This window comes from Hyla sarda, chromosome 4, assembly GCF_029499605.1.
Source record: "Hyla sarda isolate aHylSar1 chromosome 4, aHylSar1.hap1, whole genome shotgun sequence".
NCBI lineage: Eukaryota > Metazoa > Chordata > Amphibia > Anura > Hylidae > Hyla > Hyla sarda.
The window spans coordinates 214,790,668-214,803,231 of record NC_079192.1 but is presented as its reverse complement, the minus strand read 5'-3'; the positions used below and the strand labels follow the sequence as shown (position 1 = coordinate 214,803,231).

The 12,564-nt window shown below is 40.1% G+C and overlaps 1 protein-coding gene across 2 annotated transcripts in view; it reads left to right on the top strand.

Moving 5' to 3' along the window:
- The window catches only part of PTPN12 (protein tyrosine phosphatase non-receptor type 12), a 77,577-nt gene that overhangs the window by 62,179 nt on the left and 2,834 nt on the right, over window positions 1-12,564 (top strand). For both annotated transcript variants that reach the window (XR_008892616.1, XM_056573480.1), the window contains exons 13-14: window positions 5,010-5,950; window positions 8,723-8,815. Coding sequence is in view for 1 of the 2 variants with exons in the window: in XM_056573480.1 (XP_056429455.1) it covers window positions 5,010-5,950; window positions 8,723-8,815 (1,034 nt within the window). In the remaining variant the exon portion in view is untranslated. The remainder of the gene's footprint in view (window positions 1-5,009; window positions 5,951-8,722; window positions 8,816-12,564) is intronic.

Genomic DNA, 12,564 nt, shown 5'->3' with positions numbered 1-12,564 from the left:
CAGACATGGTGCCACAGCAGCAATGGACGCCGCACAGCACAACACCAGTGTGACGGCACACTTACTAAGCTCTCCCAGTCAGACTGGGAGGCTGCTAGGAAAGAAATGGCCCTTGTGTAGGTAACTACTACTTATATAGGGTTGGGCTGAGGGGGTGGGGAAGAGTGCAGACACATGTTAAAACAAGAAAAAAAAGGAGGAGATAGAAAACACAATGTGAATTCAGGTAGCTGCCGTGGCTGTGAGGAGGTGTGACCCATAGACTGGTTTGAGTGGCATTGGGGCCGCTCTGCCAGTGGGTCGTTCCAACAACCCCCCCCCCCCCCCAGTGGGCACTGGTGTCGCGGCGGTGCTGGTCGCCGCCCAGTACTACGCCATTTTATGCTAGGGATGTTAGGGACCCACTCAAATTAGGTGGCCTTGATGTGGCGAGTGGGCTTGTACTTTTTGATCAAAAATGTATACTAACAACCTGTTTTTGATAATATGCTGAGAAGCAATTAGATCATTATACAAGATTGTAGATGTGCGACCTCGTCTGTTTCTTCTACCTGAATTCATATATATATATATATATATATATATATATATATATATATATATATATATATAATTAGCATACTAATTAGAACAAATATGCGTGTGTGTATACTTCATTAAAAATAAGTGAATTTAATATAGCTGTTACAAATGCAGCACTGCCAAAAGCACTTGTATATGTGTTTGTGTAATTAATATATATATATATATATATATATATGTGTGTGTGTGTGTGCATAAAATATACCAACTATGTATCCCACAGTCAAATTTGCCTATAAATATAACCATGTGATATATCTAGAAAGGTAATAAACCTAACTACAGGCACAAAACCTATAAAAATGAAAGCTAGAAGTACGTGATTAGAAATATAAATATGTAAGCAAATAATGAGGATATATACATCCATTCACAAAAAATATGATAAACCATAAAATGACAAAAACATATCAATGCTGAAAAACATACCCTACAGAACTAGCACTAAACCCACCTAACCTATCGTAAGACCCACCTATTGTATATTTTTAAAAGTTTCATTAAGTCCCTGAGGACTTGTGAATCCGGAATTTTTTCAAGACTGATTAGACTCAAGAGATAAATATTAATTTTATGTACACATGTAAAATGTTTTGAGATACTGTGAAGCTAGAAACCATTCTTTATATTAGACCGATGCTTACACTGTCTGCACGGTGCGTCCCACATACTGCATGTGACAGCTGCAGGACAACATACCGCAGGGTTTAACCCGGTTATAGGCTGTAGACAACCCTTTAGGGTAACCCTTGGCCAAGAAACGCTCCCTAAGTACAGCAGATTGTGATTTTAAAATCTCCATCGGAAGTGCAATTTTTCCTTATGCGGACATATTGGGGAGATTTATCAAAACCTGTCCAGAGGGAAAGTTGCTCATAGTAACCAATCAGATCGCTTCTTTCATTTTTAACAAGCCCTCTGCAAAATTAAAGAAGCGATCTGATTGGTTGCTATGGGCAACTCAGCAACTTTTCCTCTGTACAGGATTTGATTAATCTCCCAAATTGTCCATATGGAACGTTCCTTAGTTTTGAAAGTGCACATTATGCCAACTGACTGAGAAAACTGTTGACCTCAAATTGTGTAAAAAATGTATGTCTTGATTTGCCCATTGTTTTTATTGATCTCTAGATCTAAAAATTCTATGGATGTGTGGGAAAAGTCCCCATGTATTCTGATTAAGTATCCCAATGAATTCCTCAGCCTGTATCGGAGTGCTGGCCCAAATAAAAAAAAAAATTCATCTATGAATCTTGTAAAGAAATATATTTAAAATATGCCTGGGGCTGTGCTATATGTAGGGACTCGAACTGCCCCATAAACAAATTAGCATAACTAGGGGCCCCATAGCCCCTGGTCTGCCTATATATTATATTGTTAAAAGTAAAAACATTATGTTCCAGTATAAACCTGATCGACTCTGAAATGATGAGGGTATAGTCATCTCTCAAATATTGGCTGATGGTATCCAAACCTAATTCTGTGTTAATGTTGGCATATTGAGAACACACATCAAGGGTTAATTTCAAATTTAAAAAGATGGGGATAAGAAAGATGACATAATTAATTAATTGTGTGGAATCTTAAGTAGGACGGCAACTGTAAAACATAAGGTTGAAGGAATAAATAAACATAATGTGATAAATGAGAGGTAATGGAACAAATCCCTGAAATAATAGGGCAACCAGGGGGATTAACTAAACTTTTGTGAAGTTTGGGCAAATAATAATAAATGGTAAGGGAATAATTTTTTATATTTACAAATGTGTGCTCTCTTATCTAAAAGAGCTATATCAATGGCCCCTTGACGAGATTATTATATAGCTTGAAGTAATTCCCCGTCCTAGGGTCACTAGGTAGAATCTCACAATAGTCTACATCAGACAGGATTCTAAAGGCCTCAGAGATAAAGGATTCCTTATCAAAGATGGCAATCTACCCCCCCCCCCCCCCTCAGAGAGGAACAATCTACATTCATTTTAGAATCGATCAGGTTTATTCTGGAACATAATGTTTTTACTTTTAACAATATAATATATAGGCAGACCAGGGGCTATGGGGCCCCTAGTTATGCTAATTTGTTTATGGGGCTGTTCGAGTCCCTACATATAGCACAGCCCCAGGCATATTTTAAATATATTTATTTAGAAGATTCATAGATTGATTTTTTTTTTTTTTTTTATTTGGGCCGGCACTCAGGTTCAGGCTGAGGAATTTGTTGGAATACTGAATCAGAATACATGGAGATTGCAATGTACATTGCACTTTTCCCACACATCCATAACATTTTTAGATTTAGAGATCAATAAAAACAATACTGAGCAAATCACGACACGTACATTTTTTTAAACAAGTTGAGGTAAACCGTTTTCTCAGTTTTGAGAGTGCATATTATGCCAATTGGCTAAGGAACGTTCCATATGGACAATACGTCCGGATCAGGAAAAATTGCACTACTGATGAAGATTTTAAATCACAATCTGCTATACTTAGGGAGCGTCTCTTGGCCAAGGGTTGTCTACAGCCAATAACAGGGTTAAAACAAAAAAAAAATCCGATTTTTATGGGTATTAAAAATGTAAATGAAAATAAAATTTAAAGTGATCAGAGAAAGGTTGTTTCAAATACTAGTGATATTATAGAGAATAAATTTGGATTTCATTTTATTACTAATTTTAATAGTTATGCAACAGAGATTAAGGAAAAATTGGCCCATTATTTTAGCTGATCCCGTGCTAAAAGAGGTAGTACCCAAGATCCCAAATGTGACATTCAGCCGGGCAACAATGTGAAGAACTTACTGGCCCCAAGTAGACTGAAAGAAATCCTTCTGTCTGGAATGGGTGGGGGACCAGTTGAATCGGGTTGTACCCCGTGTGGTAGGAACAGTTGACATTGCTGAATGATGATAAAAGATACTAAAATCAATCACTTTGAATCCTTTCAAACGAAAAGATTTATGATTAAGGACAAGGTGTATTGCGGTATGCAGTATGTGATTTACCTGTTGTCCTGCAGCTGTCACTTGCAGTATGTGGGACGCCCCGTGCAGACAGTGCGTTCCCACATGTGTAAGCATCGGTCTAATATAAAGAATGGTTTCTTGCCTCACAGTATCTCAAAACATTTTACTAGTGTACATAAAAATATTTATCTCTGGAGTCTAATCAGTGTTGAAAAAATTCAGAATGCTCACCTCAATCGATTTCAAAGATTAATTAACCGTGAATCATTCCGGATTCACAAGCTAGCCACATTAGTTCCTCAGGGACTTAATGAGACTATTGAAAATGTACGATAGGTTGATCTTGGGTTTAGTGCTAGTTCTGTAGGGTATTAATAGCATTAATACCTTTTTATACTTTTATATTATATTTTTATGTAAGTTTTTGTCATTTTGTATTTATCATTTTTGTGGATGTATATATCCTCATTATTATATAACATTGATATGCATTGGATTTGCTTACAGATTTATATATATTTCTAATCATGTACTTCTATTTTTCATAGGTATTGTGCCTGTAGTTAGATTTATTACCTTTCTAGATACATCAAGTGGAAATTCTGTTATATTTATAGGCAAATTTAACTGTGGGATACATATTTGGTATATTGTTTTATGCACATATACTAGTGCTTTTGTCAGTGCTGCATTTGTAACATGGCTATATAAAATTCACTTATTTTTAATGAAGTATACACACATGCATATTTATTATTGTTATTATTAGTATGCTAAATATATATAGATTTATTATTTATTTATATATTTTTTTTCATAGACTTTATCTGTTCTTCCCTGTTTATATAAATAAATGTTAGCTTAGTGGTTCAGGTAATCCAGATCCACTACTATGTTGCCACAGCTGTATGGGAAGAAGAGTTGATTTACCCAGCATACTAGTTGTTAATGTAGGGGTTAAATTACCCTATACATAATGCCCCTCTTCAGCCTATATTGTCATACCTGATGAAACCGCGTAAGCGCGGTGAAACGCGTCACATTTTATCTAATATACCGTTCCTTACTTAATCTCTCGTGCCTGTCCTGGTTAACGTCGCTTTGATCCTGCCGTACCCCACGAAGTCACTGTATGAAATTGTTCATTTGGTCAGGAGGGCTGCAGACGGGACCTTGTTCTCACCCACGCTGACCATTGTTGTGTATGAGCTCACACAACCACCTGCAGTAAGATCCCATATCTTTTACCTTGTGGATTATTTGCTAGTGGTATTACGCTATTAAGCGCTCTTCCATTTTGTTTTAATTACTGGTGATTGCCATTAACTTTCAGTATCATTTCACCCAGTAATGTAGAGAAACACTGTTAGGGGGTCGGTGTATGAGAACATCACTGATGGTGCAGGTGGAAGTAGTGCTGGTCTCTTGCATTGATATCATCAAATGTGTTTTTGTTCTGCAGTTGCCTTGTAGAAGGAGATGTCAAAGAAGAAATCTTGCAGCCACCAGAGCCTCATCCTGTGCCACCAATTCTGACTCCCTCTCCTCCATCTGCCTACCCAGCTGTGATGACAGTGTGGCAAGACAGTGACCGTTATCATCCAAAGCCTGTGTTGCACGTTGTATCCTCAGAAAACACGACAGACCTGAATGAGAACTATAACAAATCGAGTGATGTAATGGAGAAAGGAGAGCCCACTGTTGAGAAGAAGCTAGAACGTAAGCTAAGCATAGAAATAAAGAAAGTACCTCTTCAAGAATGTCCAAAAAGTTTTGAAACTACTGCAGGCCTCCAAAGGGGACTTGGCTTTAAAATCAAATCCGCTTCATCTTATGCAGTTGACCAATTGCCTAAAACTCAAGTGTCTAGTTCTTTGGAGTCACTGTCATTAATATCATCATCTAATCTTGGTGATGACTCTAGAAGTTCAAGATCTACTAAATCTTTAGAAGATGTGCCACTGGAGAGACGCTTGGATCCCCCAGCAAGACCAGACCATCTTCCACTAGAGAGAGGACTTACAGTTTCTGCTACTTCGGGAAAAGAGCATACGGAGTATAAAAATGAGTCTTCCTCTTCTGATAAACATTTAGATGTGTGTCATTTTGATAGCAAAACTTTAATAAATAGCAGTCTTCTGGCTTCCCAAACAGGGAGTCATACTGACCTCAACAACACTCCTGCACTTCAGGCACCCTTATCTTTTACCAATCCTCTTCACTCTGATGACTCTGACATAGAGGAGGGAAATTCATATGGGTCCATGGAAAAAAACCTGTCTACTGTATCAACCACAAGTGCCACTGTTTCTGCAGCATCTGAACACCCATCAACTAGAAAAGTGTTGCCCATGTCAATTGCCAGGCATGACCCTTCTATGAAGCGCCCATGTTCTGAAAAAGGTAAAAATCTGTTTTACATGGTCATTACTGTTCAACCTTTCATAAATTACAGTATAAGCAAATATAACAAACTTTGTAAAATATCTTAATAATGTAATAAAGGGGTCTGTTTTCACTTATTAGACACTTTTACTCATTTCTTTGATGCCCTATGTCAGTCTCTCAAATAAATAAGGGTTGTCAAGTGGTATAAATTAAATTGGGGTTACTTGTGCAGAGTTGGAAAAAAACAAAATAAAACGCAGTACACCTTAACCCCTTAAGGACACAGCCCATTTGGGCATTAAGGACTCAGACAATATTATTTTTAAGTTTACATTTTTTCCTCCTCTCTTTTAAAAATCATAACTCTTATATTTTCATCCACAGACTAGTATGAGGGCTTGTTTTTTGCACGACCAGTTGTCCTTTGTAATGACCCTCATTTTACCATAAAATGTATGGCGCAACAAAAAAAAAATACTTTTTGTGTGGGGAAATTGATAAGAAAACCGCAATTTTGCTAATTTTGAAAGGCTTCGTTTTCATGCTGTACACTTTACAGAAAAATAGACTTTTTCTTTATTGTGGGTCAATGCAATTACAATGATACCCGTGATTACATACTTTTCTATTGTACTGCTTTAAAAAAAAAAAAAGCTAACTTTTTAACCAAATTAGTGCGTTTAAAATCCCTTTCATTTTTCTGTATAACCAGCGGTATGAGGGCTCATTTTTTTGCACCGTGATCTGTAATTTTTTTTATACCACATTTGCATATATAAAACTTTAATACATCTTTTTTTATACATTTTTTTTTTTATAAAATGTTAAAGCAGCATTTTTTGACCTTTTTTTTTTTTTTTTTTTTTTTTTTTTTTTTTACATTCACGCTGTTTACCGTACAGGATAATTAACATTATATTTCAAGTTTGGATATTTACGCTCACGGCAATACCAAATATGTTTATAAAAATAAAAAATGACACTTTTTTTGGGGGGGGAAAAGGGACAATTAAAATTTTTATTGGTAGGGGATTTTTCTTTTTACTTTTATTTTGACACTTTAATATTCTCCATAGGAGACTATTTATAGCAATCATTTGATTGCTAATACTATTCAGTGCTATGCATAGGGCATAGCATTGATCAGTATTATCGGCGATCTCCTGCTCTGGTCTGCTCGATCTCAGACCAGAGCAGAAGACGCCGGGAGACAGATGGAGGCAAGTGAGGGGACCTCCGTCCGCCATTACAGATGATCTGATCGCCACGGCAGTGCTGCAGGTGATCCGATCATGCATTTTTCGGACCGCACTCCCACAGATGCCATGATCCATATTGATCATGGTATCTGAGGGGTTAATGGCAGACATCCGCGTGATCGCAGATGTCTCCATTACCGGCGGGTTCCTGGCTGATATAAGCAGCTGGAAACTGCCATGCATGACCAGAGCATCGTTCCAATGCTCGCTGTCATTTACAGGATGTAAATTTACATCCTGGTGGGTTAAGTACCACCACACCAGGACGTACACTTACGTCCTGCGTTAAGGGGTTAAATATGGTCTTAAAGGAGTATTCCAGGATCAGAAAACTTATCACCTATCCTAAGGATAGGGGATAAGTGTCAGATCATTGGGGGGTTCGACTGCTGGGACTCCCGTATGGGGCCCCGGCAGTCTGCAGACCTGCGTGTTGACCAGCGCACACTCCCCCACCTCAATGCAGCGCTATGGCAGAGCCGATTCTCCCATAGCGAATTGACGGGGCATATTAACTGCCGCTTTGTTGTGCAGTGGTGCATCCTTTTTTGTGAACTACCAGGGCCAGGTATGGGAGATCGCGGGAGTCCTAGTGGTTGGATCCCCCGTGATCTGACACTTATCCCCCTATCCTTAGGATAGGGGATAAGTTTTCTGATCCTGCAGTACTCCTTTAAGACTTTGTTTACATTTTATATTTTGATATTGCTTTTATGTGCAGTATTTTTTACTAGGCAACTGACCTGCAGTAACCTTGCGCCACCACAACACAAGCCACTGTTTGCCAGAATAGATGATTGGCTAGGGGGGTTGCCATAGCTTTTTCCCAGAAAACCACCATTTGATATTTTTTTTGTAATGAAGTGTATTTAATTGAATGACCCCTCCTAAGGATATGCCATGACCAACACATGTCTATAGTTAATGGGCCCTTCCATCCCTGTCCAGCCAGATTGCAGCTGCTGAAAGGGATGTTCTACACTGTTACTGTAAGGCTGGGTTCACATCACGTTTTCAGCCATACAGGACCACATACGGCTGCATCGGGAGCTAAAACCGGGCGCTCCAGTATCCCTGCCGTATGCCGCCCGTATGTACTTAATTTCAGTGAGCCGACCGGAGTCAAATGCTGACTCCGGTTGGATCATTAAAATTAATTGCATATGGGCGGCATACGGCAGGAATATGGGAGTGCCCGGTTTTAGCTACCTCAGCCGTATGCGGTTTGGTATGGCTGAAAACGTGATGTGAACCGAGCCTATGTCTTAGAACTAAATGTGTCATAGAAATGGCATAGCAGTGCAAGTTGTAGCAAACAGGCTAGACATGGTAGGGAAGGCCTTGTCCAAGAAAGACTTGGATCTGTCAGACATTTATGACCTCTTACTACTTCAAAGCTAGACTTATTATTGGCAAAAGAATGACTATATGGAAAAGTGTGTACAAGTGAAATGGTTTCTGCCTATGAGGAAATAATATCGAAATAGCACTTTTTTACTTGCCTCTTGTCGATATTCCTGCATTTCAGGTAATCTGTCTGATACTACTCCAGAGACTCTGCAGGGAATGAGCATGGGTGCAAAAGAACAAATTATGGCTCAACAGATCAGTGCAGCTGATGGTATGTTCCCATTATTCTGCATAATGTCTGTAAAGTGACATGCTTTCATATCTCTTTTCTCTTGCATAATGTCTTTGTTTACCAAACCACTTTTAATGCTGCTATCCTTCCCAAAAGCAAAATCCTGCACAAGTAACAGTATTGTGATTTAAAACCATAGTCTATCAGATTGAGCATTTCTCTGGAAAAACACCTTTATTACTGAAATAGTAGTCCACATTATAGGATGGTACTTCAAGTTCAGTACTACGCCATGTCTGCCAGGACAAGCTGCTTCTTTGGGCACCAAGTAAAGATGGCTTTATGGTAATTTTTCTGGTAGACTGTGAGCTGTAAAGGACCCTGAAAGACGTCTGGTTCTCTATAAAGAAAATAACGTACGGCTTCCAGCAGCTTTTTTTGAATAAAAATTTAAAGAAGCACTCCCAGAGATATATATATTTTTTTTGCCGAATAAAATGTTCACTTTTCACTAGTATTCCTCAAGCCCTGCTACATCTTACTTTCATTACTGTAGCAGGGTCATATGGCTTTTGATCAGCTGTCATCTTGACTTTCAGATTTTAAACTGCATTCTCTCCCTTTCAAATCTATCAATTCCATGATGCATAAGCAAAGCCTCACTTGGGAAGTTATGGCTAGCACCACTTCATCCTTCTGGAAGGATGGTGTAGTAAGAATATGAATAATTTTATAATAAGTTTAAATAGCTGCAACAAATTACGCTGCACTTTGAATTTTTGAGGGTACAAATGAAGTCAAATTAGATATTTACAATAACTGCTTTTCAAACAAAAGGAGCGAGGGCTCTGCTCTCAAGAGCTTACAGTCTTAGTATATAGTACGTGTGTAATAATCCTTACCTCTAATCCCCAATTAGCTAAGAGACTCAGAGTGAGATAAAAACCTGTGCAGAGAAGTTGACTAGTTGTCTTTAGCAACCAATCCAATAGCTTCTTTTAAAGGCCTCTGAAAAATAAGTGTTTGGGTTGCTATGGGCAACTGCTCCACTTTTCCTCTCCACAGGTTTTCCCCCCTGTAAATATACAGGCAAAAAAGACACACGTGCCCCTGGTGCAGTACTTTAACCCCTTAAGGACACATGACGTTCTCATACGTCTCCATTTCCGAGTCCTTAAGGACACATCATACACTTTCCCGGCCCCCCCGCAGCCATCTGGAGCGGAGCCGGTGCCCGATGCTTGCTGAAATCGTTCAGCAGGCATCGCGGCATATCGCCCAGGGGGGGGGGGGGTCATGACCCCCCCCCATATGTCGGCGATGGCAGCAGATCGCTGGACAGTTCAGCCCAGCGATCTCTGAACGGCCCCGAACAGCCATAGCCAGCAGGGGAGAGGTGGCACTGGTGCCACCTCACGATTGCCCTGATTCGTCGGCCGGTTTACCGGCCGACCAATCAGGGCACCTGCTGCGGGTGTCACTCCTGCAACCCGCTCCGCCCCTCTTCCGGAGCACGTGAGGGGGTGCGGGAAGAAGACCCCTGCAGCTGGGGACCCCGATCCCCCGGCGTCCCTGTTGGGAACAGGGCCCCAGGAGCGGCGGCGAGGGACTGACCTGCAGCGTGGATCAGCAGTTAGACGTGAGTGACAGCCTCCTGCTGTTGCTTAGCAACAGCTCCCAGCATGCAAAAAGGGCATGCTGGGAGCTGTAGTTATGCAACCGCAGGAGGCAGACCACCACAACTCCCAGCATTCCCTTATGGGCATGCTGGGACTTGTAGTTTTGCAACAGCTGAAGGCACATTCTTTCTATGTAAAAGTGTACCTTCAGCTGTTGTGTAACTACAACTCCCAGCTTGCACAATCAGCTAAAGTGCATGCTGGGAGTTGTAGTGGTGCATCTGCTGGTTGCATAACTACAACTCCCAGCATGCCCGTTGGCTGTCGGTACTGCTGAGAGTTGTAGTTTTGCAACAGCTGAATGTACACTGGTTGTGAAACTTTTTTTTTTTTACTTAGTGTTTCACGACCGGTGTGCCTCCAGCTGTTGCAAACTACAACTCCCAGCATGCATCGGACATGCTGGGAGTTGTAGTTTTGCAACAGCTGGAGGCACACTGGTTGTGAAACACTGAGTTAAGTAGCAAACCAGTGTGTCTCCAGCTGTTGCATAACTACAATCCCCAGCATTCCCAGCCAAAGTAGTATGCCTCCAGCTGTTGCAAAACTACAACTCCCACCATGCACTGATAGACAGTACATGCTGGGAGTTGTAGTTTTGCAACAGCTGGATGCCCCCCCCCCCAATGTGATTGTACAGGGTACACTTACATGGGTGGAGGTTTACAGTAAGTATCCAGCTGCAAGTTTGAGCTGCAGCAAATTTTCTGCCGCAGCTCAAACTGCCAGCGAGAAACTACTGTGAACCCCCGCCCGTGCGACTGTACCCTAAAAAACACTATACTACACTAACACAAAATAAAATAAAGTAAAAAACACTGCATAAACACATACCCCTACACAGCCCCCCTCCCCTCCTCAATAAAAATGAAAAACGTCTGGTACGCCAATGTTTCCAAAACGGAGCCTCCAGCTGTTGCAAAACAACTACTCCCAGTATTGACAGCCACTGACTGTCCAGGCATGATGGGAGTTTTACAACAGCTGGAGGCACCCTGTTTGGGAATCACTGGCGTAGAATACCCCTATGTCCACCCCTATGCAAGTCCCTAATTTAGGCCTCAAATGCGCATGGCGCTCTCACTTTGGAGCCCTGTCTTATTTCAAGGCAACAGTTTAGGATCACATATGGGGTATCGCCGTTCTCGGGAGAAATTGTGTTACAAATTTTGGTGGGTATTTTCTGCTATTAGCCTTTTTAAAAATGTAACATTTTAGGGAAACCAAGTATTTTAGGTAAAAAATTTTTTTTTACATATGCAAAAGTCGTGAAACACCTGTGGGGTATTAAGGTTCACTTTACCCCTTGTTACGTTCCCCGAGGGGGGTCTAGTTTCCAAAATAGTATGCCATGTGTTTTTTTTTTTTGCTGTTCTGGCACCATAGGGGCTTCCTAAAGGTGACATGCCCCCCAAAAACCATTTGTCGCTCCTTCCCTTCTGAGCCCTCTACTGCATCTGCCGAACAATTAACATAGACATATGAGGTATGTGCTTACTCGAGAGAAATTGGGTTTGAAATACCAGTAAAAATTTTCTCCTTTTTACCCCTTGCAAAAATTGGATCTACTAGAACATGCGAGTGTAAAAAATGAAGATTTTGAATTTTCTCCTCCACTTTGCTGCTATTCCTATGAAACACCTAAAGGGTTAATACACTTACTGAATATCATTTTGAATACTTTGGGGGGTGCAGTTTTTATAATGGGTCATTTGTGGGGTATTTCTAATATGAAGTCCCTTCAAATCCACTTCAAAACTGAACTGGTCCCTGAAAAATAGTGAGTTTGAAAATTTTGTGAAAAATTTGAAAATTGCTGCTGAACTTTTAAGCCCTCTGGTGTCTCCAAAAGTAAAAACATGTCAATTTTATGATGCAAACATAAAGTAGACATATTGTGTTTGTGAATAAAAATAAAATTTATTTGGAATATCCATTTTCCTTACAAGCAGAGAGCTTCAAAGTTAGAAAAATGCTAAATTTTCTATTTTTTCATCAAATTTTGGAACTTTTCACCAAGAAAGGATGCAGTTTACCACAAAAATTTACCACTATGTTAAAGTAGAATGTCACAAAAAAACAATCTCTGAATCAGAATGATATGTAAAA